This window comes from Salpingoeca rosetta, assembly GCF_000188695.1.
Source record: "Salpingoeca rosetta unplaced genomic scaffold supercont1.2, whole genome shotgun sequence".
In the NCBI taxonomy this organism is placed as follows: domain Eukaryota; class Choanoflagellata; order Craspedida; family Salpingoecidae; genus Salpingoeca; species Salpingoeca rosetta.
Genome location: NW_004754932.1, coordinates 1,519,913 through 1,539,453, shown reverse-complemented (window position 1 = coordinate 1,539,453; position 19,541 = coordinate 1,519,913). Strand labels below are relative to the sequence as shown.

General features: G+C 56.8%; 3 protein-coding genes across 3 annotated transcripts; 2 read left to right on the top strand and 1 right to left on the bottom strand.

Moving 5' to 3' along the window:
* On the top strand, positions 1-7,023 carry PTSG_00903 (uncharacterized protein). Its single transcript, XM_004998315.1, has 20 exons — positions 1-88; positions 298-494; positions 880-955; positions 1,119-1,185; positions 1,353-1,417; positions 1,647-1,784; positions 1,958-2,089; positions 2,269-2,319; positions 2,571-2,735; positions 3,001-3,078; positions 3,252-3,346; positions 3,568-3,622; positions 3,816-3,879; positions 4,075-4,130; positions 4,373-4,500; positions 4,802-5,156; positions 5,327-5,443; positions 5,674-5,745; positions 5,991-6,296; positions 6,630-7,023. The coding sequence occupies exons 1-20, from the start codon at positions 20-22 to the stop codon at positions 6,669-6,671; spliced, it is 2,328 nt and encodes a 775-aa protein (XP_004998372.1). The 5' UTR covers positions 1-19; the 3' UTR covers positions 6,672-7,023.
* A 73-nt stretch (positions 7,024-7,096) lies between these two features.
* PTSG_00902 (TKL/MLK protein kinase) lies at positions 7,097-13,054 on the bottom strand. The gene is made up of 11 exons (XM_004998314.1): positions 12,626-13,054; positions 12,243-12,327; positions 11,869-11,995; positions 11,543-11,645; positions 11,086-11,220; positions 10,806-10,899; positions 10,505-10,596; positions 10,053-10,335; positions 9,623-9,930; positions 9,164-9,368; positions 7,097-8,836 (listed from the first exon to the last, which is right to left on the bottom strand). The coding sequence occupies exons 1-11, from the start codon at positions 12,682-12,684 to the stop codon at positions 7,625-7,627; spliced, it is 2,703 nt and encodes a 900-aa protein (XP_004998371.1). The 5' UTR covers positions 12,685-13,054; the 3' UTR covers positions 7,097-7,624.
* Positions 13,055-13,261: 207 nt separating this feature from the next.
* Positions 13,262-19,539, top strand: PTSG_00901 (uncharacterized protein). Its single transcript, XM_004998313.1, has 7 exons — positions 13,262-14,026; positions 14,276-14,382; positions 14,661-15,925; positions 16,155-16,293; positions 16,531-16,895; positions 17,051-17,121; positions 17,367-19,539. Exons 1-7 carry the CDS (start codon positions 13,724-13,726, stop codon positions 19,302-19,304), a joined length of 4,188 nt encoding a protein of 1,395 aa, XP_004998370.1. The 5' UTR covers positions 13,262-13,723; the 3' UTR covers positions 19,305-19,539.
* The last annotated feature ends 2 nt before the right edge of the window (positions 19,540-19,541 follow it).

Sequence of the window (19,541 nt, the reverse complement as noted above, 5' to 3'; positions counted from 1 at the left end):
CAACCCCACTCCAGCAACCATGAGCACCCCAAGCGCTCGGTTTGAGACCGTGGTGTGCGAGGGGCCACTCATGAAGCGTGGCGGAAACGTGCGTGAAAACCGATGCGGCTTGGATCCAAGTGGGAGAGGAGGAGGAGAGGAAGAGAGGAAGAGGAAGTGACAGGGTCGTTGGCTGTTGTTGTTGGAGTGAATCGATGAGTGTGTGGTCCAGTGTCCGTGTTTGTGGTTGTTGTCCACTGTTGCTGGTTGTGCGCGCTCACGACGATACGCGGTGGCCGTCGATTGCCTGGCTTGCAGGTGAAGACGTGGAAGAACAGATGGTTTGTGCTGGACGCCAGAGGCTTGCTCCAGTACTACAAAGGCAACCCTCCTTCGCGCACGCTTCTGGACGTCATTGACCTGACGGAAGTCACCAACATCCGTGAGAGCAAACTGGAGGAATGGGCTGCCAAGAGCGTCATCCCACCGCAGTCCGTTGACCCAATGATGGCAAGGTAGCATTGGTGTTGCTGCGTGGAAGCTTTGTGCGTGTGCTGCGTGTCCGTGTGTCAATGAAGGTGTGCGTTTGGTGTATTGTGTATTTCGGTTGATGTATTGTGTGCCCCGTGTGTGTGTGTGTGTCCGTGTGTGTCCGTGTGTGTGTGTTGTGTAGTGTGTGTGTGTTGTGTAGTGTGTGTGTGTGTAGTGTGTAGTGTGTAGTTTGTGTGTCGTGTGTAGTGTGCACATGCGTGTTCGTGTCCGTGTGCGTGTGTTGCGCGCGGGTGGACCCGTGTCCGTGTTTGCATGACGTGGTTATCGTGTGCGCACGATTGCCATGGTTGTTGCATAACGAGACAAGAACGTCCGGTCACCTTGACTCTGTGTCGCTGTTATCGCCAGGTGTATTGAACTTGAGACGCCGAAGCGAACGTACTACCTGGTGGCAAAGGGCGACGACATCCCATGGCTGGAGCAGGTGTGTTACCCACACACCACTGCCCGCTTTGCCCCCGTCGGTCTTGTTGTGTTCTTGTTTGTTCACAACAGCAGTGGCAGTAACACGTGCATGGAACGGCCCACGGCCCACCACACTGTGCTCACCGCGATGCTGTGTGGCTTGGTGCGCTGCGATGATTCAGCTCATGAGGGTGCGGAAGCATGCACGGCAACAACGACGAACGACCATCGATGGCTCCGAGGCCCACTGTGCGTGCATGCATGCGTGTGTGTGTGTGTGTGTGTGTGTGTGTGTGTGTGTGTGTGCTCTAATTGCGTCATCGCCCACTCACCGATTCACACGTGTTGTCACTCTCTGTAACGTGTACCCTTTCCACCCTGGCTGCACATGTGGAATCTTACGCGCGCATCTTTAGCGGCGGGCAAGGACCTGCTTGACGCAGCGCTGCACTTTGGATGGATCACCAAGATGGGCGGCAGGGTAAGCCGAAACCCCACGTGTGTGCGTGTGCGTGTGTGCGTGCGTGTGTGTGTGTGTGTGTGTGTGTGTGTGTGTGTGTGTGTGTGTGTGTGTGTGTGTGTGTGTGTTTTTTTTTTTTTGATGTAGTTGAAGTAGTTCATAGAGTTGAAGTCGTGAACTCCACACAGCTTGTCTTCCATCAGTCACTCGCTCATGGCACGCAACACCGTGCGTGCGTACGCGATTGCAGATCCGCAACTGGCGGCGGCGGTTCTTCATTCTGACGGCGCAGGGCATGTTGCTGTACGCAAAGGACCAGTCCTCGCTCGACCAGCCGCTCGGCAGCTTGCACGTGCGCCACATTCAGGAGATTAAGCCCCCAGAGGAGGTTCGGACACACTTGCTCGCTCGCACACACACACACACACACACACACACACACACACACACACACAAGCACAAGCACGTATATACGCACAAGCAAGTCGCCACCTACATACACACTGCACCTCTGTTGCTCCCAATCACACACACACACACGCACGCACGCACGCTGTGCAGTGTGCGTGGGCGAGCAGCAGCAGCCGGCCTAAATCCGCCCAGCCGGACGCGTGCTTTGAGATTGTCACGGCAAAGCGAAAGTTCTGGCTCGTCTGTGATACGCCGCAGGAGGCCCAGACCTGGGTCAACCAGGTGCTGCTGCTCGCTTGGAGGGGGGGTGTTAAGTGTCTGCTTATTCTTGTGTGTGCATGCGTGTGTGATTTGATGTGTATGTGTGCACTGCCTGAGCAGCGCGACGTTTTGTCTTTCCATCTGCCGCTGATGCCGCTGTCCTGACTGCGGACCAACATCTCTCTGGTTTGTGTGCGCAGCTTGAGGGCGCCTGCCTCTTCTACAGCCTTGCCTTCAGCTCCATGCCACAGGTAAACGCTCGCATAAGCCAACAGCAGGCACTGCTGACTGTGTCTACATGGCCAACGACGTGCATGTGCGTACGTGCGTGCGCGCGTGCGTGTGTGTGTGTGTGTGCGTGCATGTGTGTCAAACTCACACGTCAACCACCATTGCCACCATTGCCACACACACACACACACACTCGCACACACACACACACACACACACACACACACACACGCACACACGCACACACACACACAACACCCCTACTGGGCAGGCTGGGGAGGACGGCGACGACGCTGACGAGCGCATGAGCGTCATCTCTGTTTCGCCGTCGCCAAGTCGTGCCCGCACCCCGTCCACCGCCACCACCACATCCGCCACCACCAGCGACGAGGGCGGTAGCGCACAGGACGGCCTCACTGACGAGATTCAGCACATGGTACGTGTGTGCGTGTGTGCGTGTGTGCGTGTGTGCGTGTGTGTGTGTGTGTGGCGTGTATGTGTGCGTGCGTATGTGTGGCGTGTGTATTGTGAGTGAGGTTGCTGCCCCGGCCGCAACGCACACACACGCACACACACACACACACACAACACACACACACACACACACACACACACACACACTCTCTCTCTCTCTCTCTCTCTCTCTCTCTCTCACACATACACACACCTTTGCCTCTCTTACTGCCGTGGCCACGCTGCAGGTGGACGACGAGTTTAAACAGCACGAGGAGGCAGGTGTGCTTCTCCGCGCAAAGAAGAGCACCCTGAGACAGGCAGCTGTACGTCACCTTGCACCACGCATCACGACACCTGGCGTGTTGACGTGTGTATGTGTATGTGTATGTGTATGTGTATGTGTATGTGTGATGGTGTGTGTACCCATGTCTTTGAGCTTGCATGAGCCACCCTCATGCCATCCCTTCCCCCCCCCCATACACCACCACCACTGCAGCGGCTTGCGATGCGGGAGTCGCGCCTGTCGTCAACAGCAACGACGGCCGCCCACCGCCGCATTCTCGTCCTCTACAACCCAGTCTCTGGCGCAGGGTATGCATACTGGAGAGGGGGGGGCATATCAAGCGTTTGGGTGGAGAGGGCGAGCGTGGCATGCGCACGGTGTTTGGGTGTGCGTGTGTGTATGACCTCCTGTTTCTCTGTGTGCATCTTTTCCTGTTTCCATGGGTGCATATTTTACGTCAGCGCTCCCTAACGCACTCGCCATTTGCACACGACTCACGTGACACACTCGCATGCGCATGTGTTCACAGCCAAGGTCGCATCATCGCGGAGCATCACGTCGGCCCCATTCTCCGTCTCGCAAAGGTGCATGCAAGCACACGCACATACGCACACATGCACACACGCATGCAAGCACGCACGCACACGCACACGCACGCGCACACACACACGCACACACACACGCACACACACATGACAACCCGCTGTGTGTATACTAATTGCGCGTATCGCGCTTCTCACGCTGCCTCGTCTCTGCTGCGTTGTGCTGCATTGACAGATTGACTTTGACATTATTCCAACAGAATACGCAGGCCACGCCACCCACTTTGTCTCCAACCTTGGTGTGTCGCATGCCAGCGCTTGCGTGCGTGCGTGCATGTGTGCGAGAGTACATGCGTGCGTGCATGCGTGTTTGTTTGTCACTTTGAGTGCTTGCTGGCGTGCGCCGTCCCCCCCCCTCCAAAAAAAAAAACACAATATTTTGTTTTGGAAGCTCATTCCACCCATTGCCATCATTGCTCCTCCACGCGTTGCAGATCTGGAATCCTTGGACGGGCTCGCTGTGTGTGGCGGCGACGGGCTGGTGTCGGAGGTGCGGCAACGTGCCATGTTGGGTGTGGCGCGAGTCAACCGTTGCTGTGGCTGTCATTCTGGTTTCCTCGGCCGCAAAAGAAGAAGGATGTGTCCTCCTTGATGATAAAACGCACACTCACACACACACATATGCGCGCGCACAGCCACACTCATTCACACACACACACACACACACTCACGCACACACGTACACACTTACACATACACGCTCACACCCTCTGACATTCACGAACACAACAGGTGATGACGGGCCTGATGAACCGCGCTGACGAGCGGGCAAAAACGTTTCCAATTGGAATTGTTCCTGTTGGAACAGCGAATGCAATGGCGCACGCACTTGACAACAACGTTGCTCCCTCCGAAAACGAGTACGCGCCTTCCTTCCGACCGGCTGTGTGTGTGTGTGTGTGTGTGTGTGTGTGTGTGTGTGCGTGCGTGTGTCTGTGTATGTGTGTGTGTGTGTGTGTCTCTGTGTGTGTGTGTGCGTGCGTGCGTGCGTGTGCGTGTGCTGGCATCGGGACTTTCCCGGCTGACACGTCGTGTCATATCTCCGTTCAACATCTTTTATTTCTGGGTCATGCCTCACCACACACTTCCTCCACACCTCCACACCTTTACATTTCCACCCACCACCACGTTCCACCACCACGGCTGCGTTCTACGGCGCAGCCTGATCAGCCGCGCTGCTCTGGCCATTGCAAAGGGGGCCACGAGGCGTGTGGACGTGCTTGACATTCACATGCAGCGCAAACCAAGCATGGTTACGCACCTCTCAAAGAGCACAGTGAAGCCACCCAGTGTGGGCAACAGCAACGATAACCAAGATGGTGGCGGCGACGATGATGGCGACGATGATGACAGCTCAGATGACATTGACGTGGTGACACTTGCGGCTGATGGTGTGGTGCTCTCGCGCGGAAGCAATGCCAATAACGATAGCGGCAGCAACAGCACTGCTGCTCCTGAGGATGATATGTACGGAAGTCCATCCCACCCCGCCACCAACGAGCACATCTACGGCCTGGTGAGTGCTACAACAGAGCAAGACACTGCACAACACACGCACGCACGCATGCACGCTGTGATGCAGCTGTGCTGATGTACGAAGCACTCACGCGGGCGATGACACGCGCGTGCATGTCTCCACCCACTCACCGACGTTTTGCTGTGTGTGCTTGCTTTGCCTGGTCACAGAGCTGTATTGGGTGGGGTTTGACTGGTGCGTGCACAGCCCGGGCGCAACACCTGCGCTGGATGCCTGGGCAGAAGAAAATCCGATACGATGTCGCAGGCTTCCTCACGCTGCTCAAGGTGGCCTTTCTGCCGCCCCTCTCGCTCTGTTCGCTGGCTTGTTTGTGTGTTTGTTTGCTTTGTTGCTGCTCTCTCGTCCGTGTTGCGTTTGCGTTTGCGCTTGCTCGTTTTGTGTGTTTGTTTCACTTGTTCTTGCATGCGTGTACACTCCTGCGCGCGTAAGACCAGCGCAGCCGCTGCCTCGTGTCTCCGCTTCTCACCACGGTCGTAACGATGCTACGTGGTGTCAGGACTGGCCGATTGTGTGCAAGTGCAAGTTTGAATGGCTCGACTCCAAGACCAATGAATGGATCGCAGAAGACGTGAGCGTCTGCTTGCTTGTTTGTTTGTTTGCTTGCTTGCTTGCTTGCTTGCTTGCTTGCTTGCTTGCTTGATGGCGATCGTTGGCTCAAACCGTCGTGCTCCAACGATCCTGCCGAACTACGACGATACCCCTTTGCTCCCAAAAACGAAGCTTGTCTCACCGCAATCACAAATGCCACCGCCTTCTCCTCATCCCCACCCCTCTTCCCCTCTCCCATCGCCGCCTTGCCTCCCCGCGCTTCAGATTGGGATTGTGAACATGATTGCGGCAAACATGGACAAGCTCGGTGTTGCGCACGCCATCTGCCGCGGTATCAAACCAGACGATGGCATGATTGGGCTCACCCTCATCGACGACACGCACTCGCGCACGGGCACGGTTGCCGCGGCCATGAGCTTGAAGAAGGGCAAGTACCTGGGCGACCACAAGAACGTGCGCACCGTGATCACGTCTGAATTTCGGATGACGCCGGCTGAAGGCAGCAAAGCAGAGAGGATCCCATTCAACATTGATGGCGATCCTGTCGACCCGGCCGCCGTTCATGTCAAGGTGACGCGGTCGTGCGTGTGTTTGTCTGTCTGTTTTGTGTCTGTGAGTGTGCGTGTGTGCCTGTGAATGTGCGTATGTCTGTGCTGTGTCTGTGTCTCTGTGTGTGTGTGTGTGTGTTGTGCGTGTGTCTGTGAGTGTGTGTGCGTGTGCTTCTCTGTCTTGTGTCTGTCTGTGCTGTGCCTGTGTCCGTGTGTGTCTGCATACCACAGTCTGCAGCTGTGCGTGTGCGTGGTGATGTGCTCCCGATAACAATCAATGTCTTTGATTGCTGTTGTGGCGCGTGTTGAATTGATCATCTCACACACAAGGCAAACAAACCGCACGTATGCGCAGGTGCTGCCGCAACGCATGAGCGTGTTTGCACACCCGGCTTGATGATAATGCATCCAAGCAACCGACTCTGTTGACCGTGTTCTCAAAACACAACGTATTGAACTTGATGCTGACCCCTTGCTTGCTCGCTCCCTCTCTGCTGCTGGCTTGCTTTGCTGCTTTGACTGCCTTGCTTGCTTTGTTTTGCTTTGTTCTGCTTTCCTCCTTCATTGATTGTTCTTCTCCTCCTTCTCCTTCTGTCCTCCTCCTCCTCCTCCTCCTCCTCCTCTGCCTCTTGTTTGTGCGCACTGCTGCTACTGCGTTACTGCCCCAACCACACAACCACCACGGCCATGATTGCTTTCGCGTGATATTGTGTGTGTGTGTGTGTGTGTGTGTGTGTGTGTGTGTGTGTCCAATTTCCTTTCCTCGCCCTGTGCCTTATGCAAAGTCGCCACAAGCCAGTGTGTTCATCATTGGCTTCTTGTTGTGGTTTGATTTTCTCTATCTAGTGCTGGCTCTTGTGGTCACCACACATGTGTACAAAGCCGACGACTAAACGCCCAGCACTCTGCGCATCCAACAGTCAAACCACTTGCATGTACACACACACGCACGCACGCACACAAACGAAACACAGAATGAACCTAAAAGTCGAAATGAAAGCATATGGTAGTACAACGAGCCAAAACAACGAGCCAAGCAGAACGCCACGTGGTTGAAAAGAAAAGCGACCACAACAACCTACACAACACACACACACACACACATGTGCTGCGTGTCACTTCACTTCACTTCACTCTCACTTATTCTTCTTCTAAAACAAGTGAACAAACAAACAAAATGGCAAACGAAATTCGTCTTATCACCACCACCCGCTATCGACAAGTAACGCTCACGCACGCACACTTGTTACCGTTCACGCACTGCTTCACATCGCGAACAGTATGGTAACAACGGACACGACACCACCCCTGCGAAGCACCATCCATCACGCCAGATTGCCATCAGTGTCGCTATCTCTTTTTCCGCCTCCCTGGCTTGCTGCTGTTGCTCCGCGCTGTACCCTGACCCTTCTGCTTCTGCTGCCCCTGCTGCCCACGTCCACGACGGGACGAGCCACCACCACCGCCACCGCCGCCACCGCTGGTGTTGCTGTTCACACTCCCTGCGCTGCCGCGCTTCTGTTGTGTTCCGTCCATTGTTCCGCGTCGCAGTTTGCGCGACACCACCTGCCACTCGCCGCTGCTCTCAGACCGCAATTGCGTGCCGTTACTGCCACCACCGCCACCCTTCTTCGTCCTGACCTCACCACCTCGCCTGCTGCCTGGTGTTGTCTGGGCAGCAGCAGCAGCAGCAGCGCGCCGTGCCTGCGTTGGTGACATGGGCTGGCGCTTCTTGCCGCTGCCGCCGCCACCACCGACAGTCGCGACGCCATTGCCGTTGAAACCGCTGCTGCTGCTGCCGCCGCCGCCGCCAGGTACAACAGAGCTGCTTGCGCGGCGCGCGCGCGTGCGCTGTGCAGCCGATGTTGCTGACGGTTCACGGGAGACAGAGCGGTACGAGACGGCGCTGGTTGTTGATGTGGCCGAGTCTGATCGCTGGCGCAGCTGGTAGTTGACGCCAACACCAGGGCCAGGCAGGACAGGGTACTGGGCCCCAACAAGGATGGTGGCAGCCTTGCCTTTGCCCTTGCCTTTGCCTTTGCCCTTGACGGAGGACGTACGCGGTGGGTTTGAGGCGAGGCTCTGGCGGGCAGCAGCGTTGAACCAAGGGTTGTCGTTGCGCAGCACCATCCCGCCTGTTGGCCGTGGCCCTGGCGATGACGGGACCTTTGGCGCTGTTGACGATGTGGCGCGCGAGAGGGTGGTCGCTGTGTCGGACGCACTGGATGCCGTGGACATGGCTGCCAGTGCCTGCTGCTGCGACGACGACGACGAGGGTGCCTGCTGCTGTTGTGAGCGGGCGGATGAAGCTGGCTGCACGCGCAGGTGGGCAAACTTTGGGAGGAGGCGTTCCGAGAAGGTGTCCATCCTGGCGTTGCCGTCAATGGAGAATGTGCGCTTTGTTGTCTTGCGGCGGAAGAGGCGGGTCTGGTACGTGATGCGCAGCATCAGCGTTGCCCTCTCGCCCGCTGGTGGCGACGCTCCCGAGTACTCAAAGGGCGGATTGCGACACACCTGCAGCTCATTCTCCGGCCGCGTGGGCACAGACAGCACAAACTCAACCTTGGGCCAGAGAGAGAGAGAGAGAGAGAGAGAGAGAGAGAGAGAGAGAGAGAGAGAGAGAGAGAGAGAGAGAGAGAGAGAGAGAGAGAGAGAGAGAGGGTGGATGGAAGGCGAGAAGGAGGAGGGGGAGGAGTTGGTAACGGGTGAGAAAGAAAGGTGAAAATCGATTGAGCGTGAGCGGGTGCGTGTGTGCGTGTGTGTGCGTGTGTGTGTGTGTGTGTGTGTTCAAGAATAAAAGTGAAGATCATGTGAAATGATGATAAAAACATACGGTGCACACACACACACACACACACACACACACACACACACACACACAAGACGCACTTGCTGGATGTAGGCGAGGTGGATTTCCTGCTCTGGGCGCAGGAGAAACTCAAACGATTCCCGGACTGGGTTTGGTTTGTACATGTAGATGAACGACACAATCACATCCTCGTTGACAACAATCGGTTCGTCGTTGGCCAATGACGACAGCGGCGGGAACTCCGACGACTTCTGGATGTTGCGCACCAGCTCAAGGAACCGGAACCTGCGATGTGACGTGGTGGTGTGGAGGTGATGTGCAGTGCAGATGTGGTGGTGTGGTGGTGTTGTGTGGGGGTGAATGTATGCCTGCTTGTGCGAATCACACAGATACAAACAAACAAACAAACAAGCAAACAAACAAACAAACAAACAAACAAACAAACAAACAATATGGAATGTGCATTCTCCAATGCGCACACACGAACGATCCACACCACCACTACCGCCACCACCACCGTCACATGTGTGCGTGCTGACCTGTGTCCAAACGGCTTCATGCCAAGAGCGTTCATGAGCGCCTCGTCCGTGAGTTTGATGAGCACTTCGCCGTTGATGGCATTGTCCCGAAACACGTCCGCATACTGCGACAGGCCGTCGGGCAGCACGCTCACCCACGCCACCACCTGCTCTGTGTTCCAGTAGCGTGCGGGCACATCTGACGAGAATTTGGACATGAGCGCATCCTGGTGCGGGGTGTTTGGCGTGGCAACCTGGTTGGCGATGAAACTGTCGCTGTGGAGTTGAAGGCGCAGCGCCTCTTCCCGCAGTCGGATCGCCGCCTCCCGCTGTACGTGTGTGTGTGTGTGTGTGTGTGTGTGTGTGTGTGTGTGTGTGTGTGTGTGTGTGTGTGTGTGTGTGTGTGTGTGTGTGTGTGTGAGGGGTGAGATGGAAACAAACGTGCTGTGACGCATAGCGCCGCCGCCGCCACGATCATCTCATCATTGCCACCACCACCACCACCACCACCACCACCACAATCATCATCATCATCATCATCATCATCATCATCATCATCATCATCATCATCATCATCATCATCATCATCATCATCATCATCATCATCATCATCATCATCATCATCATCGTTCGCACCGTCGGATCGCATGTCGTCGAGCAAGCGGACGATGGTGTCGAATGTCGGGCGGTCGCAGGGATTCTGGGCCATGCACACCTTCATCAGATCAGACAGCCTAGTGTGTGTGTGTGTATGTGTGTGCGTGTGCGTGTGTGTGTGTGTGATTGCGTACACGGGCAAACCAATGTCCCACAGGCGCAGCTCACAACACTGGGCCGATGACAACATCAACCACAACAACAGTTCCCCCCCCCGCATCATGGCGCATCGGGAGCAAACAGCACCTGCTTGGGCACGTCTGTGGGATGTGAAGACTCATGCCGTGCTTGGCGACGAGCCAGAGAACAGAGTACGGCTCCATGCCCGCATACGGAACCTGGTCGCAGGCGTGGTGGTGGGTGGTTGAGGATGTGTGGGATGGTGGGGACAACGGGTGAGCCGAGCCGTAAGAAGCGTCAAGCGTGCGTGGATGCCAATGGAACAACAACAACATGTCACGACAGGCAACAGAACAGCATGGCACACACCAACTTCAAAGCAACAACGCCACCACCACTACCAAGGTCGGCACAGGTGGCAACAGACCTCGAGAGTGACGAGCTCCCAGGCAATGACGCCAAAGGACCACACGTCGCACTTCTCCGTCACGTGCTCGTTGCGAATCACCTCTGGTGCCATCCTGATGGCAGTGGTGGTGGTGGTGATGATGAGATATGATAACAGATGGGGTGATGGTGGAAGTATTGACAGTCGACATTGAAATCCATCAACCACAAAGCCCCACCCCTGGGTGGACAATTGCGACATGAATACATCTATTATAACACCCTCTCCAGTGAGCACGCATGGGAGCAAACATCCTCACCAGCTGACGGTGCCGGCTGACGTGACAGACTTGGTGTCGCGGCTGACCTGTCGACTCGACCCGAAATCGCAAATCTTCAGCACGAGATTCTCCCGCTCGTCCTCGCACACGAGCACATTCAGGCTCTTCAGATCCCTGCATGTGTTGCGGGTGGCGTCGGCGTGTGTGTTTGTTGCGTGTTGTGTGTGTGTTGTGTGTGTGTGTGAATTGTGTGTGTGTGTGTGCGAATTGTGTATGCGGGGCATGTATGTGTGTGTGTGTGAATTGTGTGTATGTGTGTGCGAATTGTGTATGCGGGGCATGTATGTGTGTGTGTGTGTGTGTGTGTGTGTGTGTGTGTGTGTGTGTGTGTGTGTGTGTGCAGTGCCACAAAACATCGACCCATACCACCCACCCTCCCACTCTCATGTTTGATACAACAGCGAGCACACCGCTGCCCATGCATGTGTGCACGTGCCTGTGGATGATGCGTTTCGGGGCCTCGTGGTGGAGATAGCGGAGGCCGCGCGCAATGTCAACCAGCCAGTTGCGAATCAGGTGGACCTCCAGCGTCTCCACGTCTTTGCAGCAATGCGCGTCAGTGCGTGCGTGTGTGCGCGCGTGAGCGGGAGCGCGTGTGAGTGGGAGCGCGTGAGTGGCAGCATGTGAGTGTGTCCGTGATCATGCCATAGAGATGACCATCGTACGAGCACATGTGCACATTGGCACCAAGGATGAGTGGCAATTATCACAATGCATGCATGCATGCATGTGCGCAATTGGATGACAAGGAGCAGCACATACTTTCGAGGAAGTTGTAGAGGGAGCCGTGCTCGGCGTACTCGGTGACCAGGAAACTGTTTGGTGCTGCAGTGCACGCGCCAAAGAATGTGATGATGTTTCGATGCCGGAGAGACGCCAGCAGCATTGCCTGTGCAGGTTGACAGGAAGCACACCAGCGATCACGTGAGCAGAATGAAACACACAACCAAACAAACACTACACAACACACCAAACACAACACACCAACTGCAAGCAGAGCATGATTGTACACCAATGCACGCATCCACATCCATTCCCAAGCAAGCAAGCAAGCAACAATCGACACACACACACACACACACACACACACACACGCACACACACACAAACGAATGGGGTAAAACAGCACGCCTGACCTCCTGGTCAAAGCAGAGGGTCTTCTTCACAGCAACTATCTTGTCATGCCACTTGGCTTTGTAAACTGATCCAAATCGGCCACCGCTGCACAAGGGGGGGGGGGATGGGATCGCAACCATGTCGGAAACAACGTGTCATGGTGAGTGACAAGAAGGAAGCACCACATGCACACCAACTTGAAAGCAAGTGTGCACAGCACGAGAAGCAACATTCTGCTCGCGATCTTGTCACAACTGCACGTACATGCATGCACGCACGCATACACACCCACACAGACGCACACACAGACGCACACACAGACGCACAGACGCGCGCACACAAGAACACAGACACAGACACACAGACACACACGATCTCGTCACTGTGTGCAAGTTTGACTCACCCGACAAGTTCCAAGAACTCGATGTCATCGTAAGGGATTTCCGTAAATGCTCGCGCCATCAAAGCAGAGGGTTCAATGGCCGCGTACTCCGGCTCACAGAGGAAGGAACCACTGACGCAGTTGCAATTGGGTGTCTGGATCACTCAAGATCCAGCGCCGATGCACCACTTGCGCAACTTGCGATTCTGGACGGTGAACTTTCGTTACGCGACGAGGAACGCTTCAGAGGCCCTTTGCTGTCGCGTACGTATGCACGTGTATGTATGCACACAGTTGCACGTACACGAAGGCTTGATGGTAGGCGGTAGTGGTGGTGGTGGTCGTCGTCGTGGGGGGTGCTGTGGTGTGGCGCTCGTGCTGTTTGCTTGCCTTGTCTTCTTCCTCTTCTTCTTCTTCTTCTGGTTCTTCTGGTTACACAAGCTTGTGGAAAAATAGTGAAGATTTCAAATAAACATCGCAGCCGGGCGACGCGCACAAAACAACAGCGGCTTTTGTTTTGTGGAGGAGGAAGAAGGACAATCAAGGTGTGTGTTGCATGCACATACCGCACGGCGCATGCATGTTGTGTTTGCCTTTGTTGGCGTGTGTTTGTGTGTCTGCTTGTGTGTCTGCTTGTGCGTCTCGTCAACTCCAACAACAACAACAAGGTCTCTTTCGTCACATCACATCACATCAATTTACACGTGTTTGCTTCATCCCACTGCCCGTCTCACCCCTCCCCCCCCACACACACACGATCATCAACAACAAACAGGGCTGGCTGTGTGTCCCCCGCACATCGTACCCGCGCTCTCTGTTGTTGAAGCACGCACGCACGCACACATACATTGGGATTGTGGCTTTGGGCCGCATCGCTTGACCCCGCGTGCTTGCGCGTCAAATCGTGTCCATAGCAGTCGCCACGGCGTGAGCGTGCTTTTCCTTTGTGGGTCCCCTCCCTTGCCGTTACACCTTTTTTACCTCCCTTCCTTGCCGGCACAAGGCCCGACTGGTGCTCGCTTTTCTTCGTTCATAGCAACGGGCCCTTTTCGCGCCCAAAGGGCCGGCAGCTTGCGGCAGCGCCACTCGTAGACACGAACGGCAACCGTGCCCTCAGCCATGTCTGAGCCCGCCACAACCACAACGGGCAGCGACCCGCTGCAGCTGCCATCGCCAGAGCAGCAAGATAATCAAATGGAGCAGCAACAGCAACAGCAGAAAAAAGAGGAACAGCTGCAGAACAGCACCAGCACCGGGGCAGGAAGCGCCAAAGACCTTTCTCCGTGGAAGTCGTTTCTTGCACGGCTCGTGCGCATCCATCGTGAGGTGGTGCACCCGGACCATCTCAAGCACTCCAAGCACAAAGAACACATTTTCCACGAGCACTCTGAAGTTTCCAGCGAGGAGCTCTTCTTCGACCTGGTGTGTGTGTGTCTGTGTTTCTGCGTGTCCGTATGTCTGTGCCTGTGTCCGTGTGTATGTCTGTGTGCGCGTGTCTGCCTGTGCGTGTGTGTGTGTGTGTGAACGAACAAATGGCGCTTGCATTCAACAGCATCCGACAGCATGCACCTGCATCCAGCTGCATCTTTGCGGTGCCTCATCTCCACCTTCACACAATAACCACCACCACAACAACAACAACAACATGTCAACCACTGCCCACGACACCAGATTTTCGTTGCCATTGGCATTGACCTGGGGTACTTCCTCAAGGCCGACCTCACCGCACGCCGTCTCGGCGAAACCCTCGTCATCTTCGCCACAGCCTGGCTGACATGGTGAGCCATCAACACAAAGCACACACCCATCCACACCCACAAGTGATGCGCGCAACATGCACACCTGATGCACAAAAGTGTGCGCGCAGGCATACGCACACACAAAAGCGCGCAGGCATACGCACACACGAAAGCGCGCAGGCATACGCACACACGAAAGCGCGCAGGCATATACACGCATACATATGCACGCGTGCACACATTCACGCACACACTCACACTCACACTCACTCACACTCACACGCACACTCACACCCTCAATCGCAACACTGCTGCAGGTTCCACACCAACATCCTCCTGACGCGCTTTCGTCTCGGACAGCCGCTGTCATCCCTGGTCTTCCTCATCATGGTGGGCACGCTTGGGCACGCCATCCACGCGGTTGAACAGCCCAGCGTTGGCGTGGTCGAGAGCGGGTTTGGCAAGAACGACCCCATGATCTTTGGCTCCCTCTGCCTCACCCGCGTGGCCTTCCTCTGCGTGTACCTGGTGGTGGCCTGGCGCATACCGCTCGCACGCGCCATGGTGCGCAAGTACCTCATCATCTTCGCCATCAGCTCGTGCCTCTTCCTCGCCGCTGCCGCCGCCAACCACGCGACCGCAGCGATTGTGCTGTGGATCACCGCCTCCGTTGCCGAACTCATCATGTACCCGCTGGCACTGCTCACCCCGCACGAGTACCAGCTCACCGTCAACACCGCGCACTTGCTCGAGCGCAACCAGCTCTGGGTTGTGCTCATCCTTGGCGAGTCCATCCTCTCCATTGCCTCGGCGCAGCACATGCGTGACGTTGAGTACTACGTTGTCGTCGTGTGTGCGTTTCTCCTCGTGTACTGGCTGATGAAGTTTCATCTCAAGTCCCAACACCTGCTGGACGAACGCGCGGAAGAGCATGCGCTCGACCACTCTCCGCTGCTCGCGTTTGTGTTTGACTCGCTGCATCTTGTCATCACCTCGGGCATGCTGGTGATGGCGGTTGGCATCAAGCTTGCCATCTCGTATGCGTCGCACCCGGAGGACTACAAGCGCGTGTACGCGTGGGCGCTGACGGGCCCGCTTGGCATCACCCTCTTCACCATGAACGTGTCTAGTCTGCTGCACAAGATGCGACCGCTGCAGTTGTGCGGGCGCAAGACAACGCGGGTCGACATTCTCCGAGTGGAGGCCGTGTTGAGTCTCCTCATTGTTCCGCTCGCTCTTCTCGTGGACGAGAACGACACCGCAAGCAAAGGCAAGCGCAGCCTTGCTGACGGTGGGGATGACGCTTCAATGCACTTCGCCCCTGCCCCGGCCACCACCATGGACGCCGCCGCACTCGCTGCTGCGGCTGCTGTCGGTGACGGTGCTGGTGCTGGTGCCTACGGCGATGGTGGTGATGGTGACTATGGCTTGAACGCGGTGCCGTCCATGTTTATGAATGCCATTGCCGGTGGCGGCGGCGGTGTTGTGACGACAGTTGCCACGGCAGCCACCAACTCGACGGTAGATGGTGACACTGTGTCGCATCACCTCGACCCAGCTTCCCTCATGCCCATCCTCGCATGTAAGCACTTGCAGCGGCAACACTGGTCCTGGTGCTGGTGGTGGTGGTGCTGCTCTTCTTGACTTTCATATGCTGTTTTTTTTTCTTTTCTTTTTTCTCTGTGACACTCAACATTTCGTTTTGATGCTGCAATTTTGGTTATTGTTTGTGTGTGTGTACGTGTGTATGTGTGTGTATGTGTATGCGTGTGTGTGTGTGTACGTGTGTACGTGTGTATGTGTGTGTGCAGGTGTCCTTGGCTCGATGCTGCTGCTTGAATCGCTGCTGACGGTCGAAGAGGAGGAAGAGGAGGATTTCTTCGTCTCCCAAGGAACACAGACCGACCTCACCTCGTTCCAGTTCCAAGCGGACGAGGCAGACGGACACAGGTGATGATCGTGCCGCCTTGTGATGTGGATGCCACTTTGTGTGTGTGTGTGTGTGTGTGTGTGTGTGTGTGTGTGTGTGTGTGTGTGTGTGACATCTCCCCGGTGTCCTGCCGCATGCGCTGCTACCAACGCACATACACGCGCACATTGGTTGTTGTCGATTCTCACCGCGCTCTCTTCCCCGACCAAAACACCTCACACCCTCACAACCTTGGACAATATTGCCACCACCGACAGCCGCAGCCGCCTGCGTCATGCGCTGGATGTGCGGCGTCATCGTCCACACGACCAGCAGCAGCACCACCACCACCACGACCGCCACCACTACAGCTGGCTCCACTTCCTGCACCTCAGCCGCCACGACTCGCGAAGCAACAGCCCAGCTGGCCACGACCACCCGCACCACCACCGCTCGAGCTGGCTCAGCTTCCTCCACCGTGGCGAGTCGCACGATGCCAGCAGCGATGGCGGTCACGACCACCATCATCACAGCTGGTGGCGGCGGCGCAGCAGGCACGCGAGCGTTGATGAAACATCAAGGCGTCATGACGCAACAACAGCCACGTCGCAGCCAAACATCCCAGAATCCGTCAACACTTTTGGTACGTGTGTATGCTTGTGTGTGTGCATGTGTGTGTATGCATGTGTGAGTGTTGCCTTACCTTGCACGTTGCTTCTTGCGTGCGCCAATGCCACACGATGCATCCCTCACCTAATCCTTCCCCCCCCCCCAAAAAAAATCTTTTCACCATGTCAGGAAACGATCCCGCTGCACCAGTTGAGACACCGGGACTTCGCACCGTCACCTCCGTTCCATCCATGACCAAGGTCGGTGGCATACAGATGTCACGCCCCTCCTCATATTGCGGTGTGCTCCACTTTCACGGTCTTCTCTGTGGTGCTTGATTTTTCTCATGTGGTCCCAACTGGAATGCAAACGCACACATACCTTCACACAACAACAACTTAAGCAACAACAACAACAACAACAACCAACAATCCTCCGCACATGTCCTCACTGACCATTGTGTCCCCCCCCCCCCCCCACACACACACCCCAATTGCCCCGGCAGCTGAGCATGGAGGGCGCAACGCACACGAGCGGCAATCCGCGCCGCCGTCTCGCCCGCGCCCCGAATCTCGGCAGCGTTGCGGAGGACGTGGACAATGCGCACCTCGACACCGACGCTGCCGCTGCTGCTGTTGTAGGTGGTGGTGGTGCTCGGCGGCGTAAGCACAAGCAGCAGCAGCTTGAAGCGAGCGACGTTGTTGTTCCCCATGACGGCGACCACGGCCACGAGTATCCCCAGTATCACCCTCACCACCACCACCAGCAGGCTGCCCCTGCAGCACTTCCGCACCACTTACGGCCGCGCCGTGGCCCGCGCCGAGCGGAGAGTGCGCCCGTGTCATCCCTGCACACGCCAACAGACGGATCGCGTACACCGCTGGCGCCGCTGCGCGAAGCAACGCCAGTCGACTTTGACTCGAGCGAACTTCGAAGCGGCCTCGTCCTCACCTTGGGCGGTGGTGACGATGATGATGATGATGATGATGGCCAGGATGGTCAGGATGGTCAGGACGGTCAGGGTGGTGGTGGTGGTGGTTATGATGGCAGCGCTACGGCAGCTGGTGCCGCAACAGATGACAACAAGGCATCTGAGGAGATGCTTGAAGTCGCCCCACACACACACGACCATGCACGCGCGCACGCCGACGCGGGAGCAAGCGGAGAGCTGACGCCGCTGCGCACAACATCACTGCTGGATATGCATGGCAGCATGCGAGCACAGCCCATGCAGTGGACAGTGCGGGAAGGGCAAGCAGGCACGCTCCGCACAGCAGGCGCTCATACGCACGCGCACGTGCGGGGGCGTGGGGGCGTTGACGGGGCTGGGGACAGCAGTGGCACGAGCCAGGAGCAGAGCATCACGCCCTCATACCGGCAGCACCAGCAGCACCAACATCATCAGCAGCAGCAGCATGTGCCAACGAGAGGGGCTGCCACCGTGGGGACAACGACACCCACGCACCCGTCGCCGCTGGCGGAGCGGTCGAGACGCGTGTACAAGAGCACGGAGGCGGTGGGCGGTGACGCACAGGGTGGCAGGGACATGCACCGCGGCCGCAAACACACGTCACACGTGCACGCTGGCGGGGGTGGTGATCTGCGCCACACGCTGAGTGCCGGTGATGTTGCACACATGCGCGGGGCACGGGCTGTCATCCTGCCCACGCCGCGGAAACACCACCATCACCACCACCACTCGCGACGGCGCACGCAGCTGGAGCGCGAGTTTGGCGAGTCGTCGGAGGCAGTGGACTTCTTCGTTGTCGGGGACCACGAGATGCGCGTGTTGGAATCTGCTTCCCCAACGGTGGCATCGTCCACCACCACGCTTGATGGCAACGGTGAAGGCGCTGGCAATGGCAACGGATACGCGCATGCAGTCAACGGCGGCAGCGACGCCGCTACGCTGTCGCACGTGCGGGTGGTGACACCGACAAATGGTCGGGCACCTGCACCAGCCGCGGACACTGGCGCCTTTGTGCCACTGCCCGCACCTCAGGCACAGGCACAGCAACACCCTGCGACTGTTGATCACAGCAACGGCCACGTGGGTGTGTTAACACAACCGCACAATGACGTGTCCGCGACAGCACCACCTGAAGCGCCTGTGGCCTCGTTCCCCAGCACAGCGCCAACAGCGACACTGCCACATGTGGCAGCGGGTGACATTGCGTCGCCGCCTACTGGCGCGGTGGCAGCTGAAGGGTATGCGACAAGCACGCCCATGACTGGTGTTGGCCACTGGATGGCTGCTGATCATCACACAGCTGATGCGCACGGTGCACGTGATCACCAACAGCAACAGCAGCAACCACACCAGCAGCAACCGCAACCACAGCAACAGCAGCAAGAGCAGCAGCAGGCTGTGCTTGTGTTGAGTGATCGCCAACACAATACTGACAACGATGGTGGTGAAGGCGTGGACTTTGTTGTGGTGTAAGCACATAACTGGATTAAGAGTCGCGAGGGAGGCGGTGGGGCTGCGTTGAGTGGAGTTGCGTTGCGTGCGTGAATCAGTGAGTTAGGGTGGGGTGGGGGGAGAAGGAGGATAATAGCTGGTGGGCAGCCCACATGCCTTCAGCTTGATGTTGCTACTTTGCCTGTCTTGTTCTTGACGCAAGTTGACCTGTTTGCTAGTTCTTGCACTTGCTTTGTGTGTGTGTGTGTGTGTGTGTGT

Coding starts and splice junctions, on each gene's coding strand:
- PTSG_00902 (XM_004998314.1), bottom strand. CDS start 12,684: ATGGCGCGAGCATTTACGGAAATCCCTTACGATGACATCGAGTTCTTG. Junction 11,646..11,868: donor CCTCTACAACTTCCTCGAAA/GTATGTGCTGCT, acceptor ATTGCTGCAAAG/ACGTGGAGACGCTGGAGGTC. Junction 11,221..11,542: donor CCGAAACGCATCATCCACAG/GCACGTGCACAC, acceptor CAACACATGCAG/GGATCTGAAGAGCCTGAATG.
- PTSG_00903 (XM_004998315.1), top strand. CDS start 20: ATGAGCACCCCAAGCGCTCGGTTTGAGACCGTGGTGTGCGAGGGGCCA. Junction 2,736..3,000: donor CTGACGAGATTCAGCACATG/GTACGTGTGTGC, acceptor GCCACGCTGCAG/GTGGACGACGAGTTTAAACA. Junction 5,157..5,326: donor ACGAGCACATCTACGGCCTG/GTGAGTGCTACA, acceptor GCCTGGTCACAG/AGCTGTATTGGGTGGGGTTT.
- PTSG_00901 (XM_004998313.1), top strand. CDS start 13,724: ATGTCTGAGCCCGCCACAACCACAACGGGCAGCGACCCGCTGCAGCTG. Junction 16,896..17,050: donor AGAATCCGTCAACACTTTTG/GTACGTGTGTAT, acceptor TCACCATGTCAG/GAAACGATCCCGCTGCACCA. Junction 17,122..17,366: donor CCGTTCCATCCATGACCAAG/GTCGGTGGCATA, acceptor TTGCCCCGGCAG/CTGAGCATGGAGGGCGCAAC.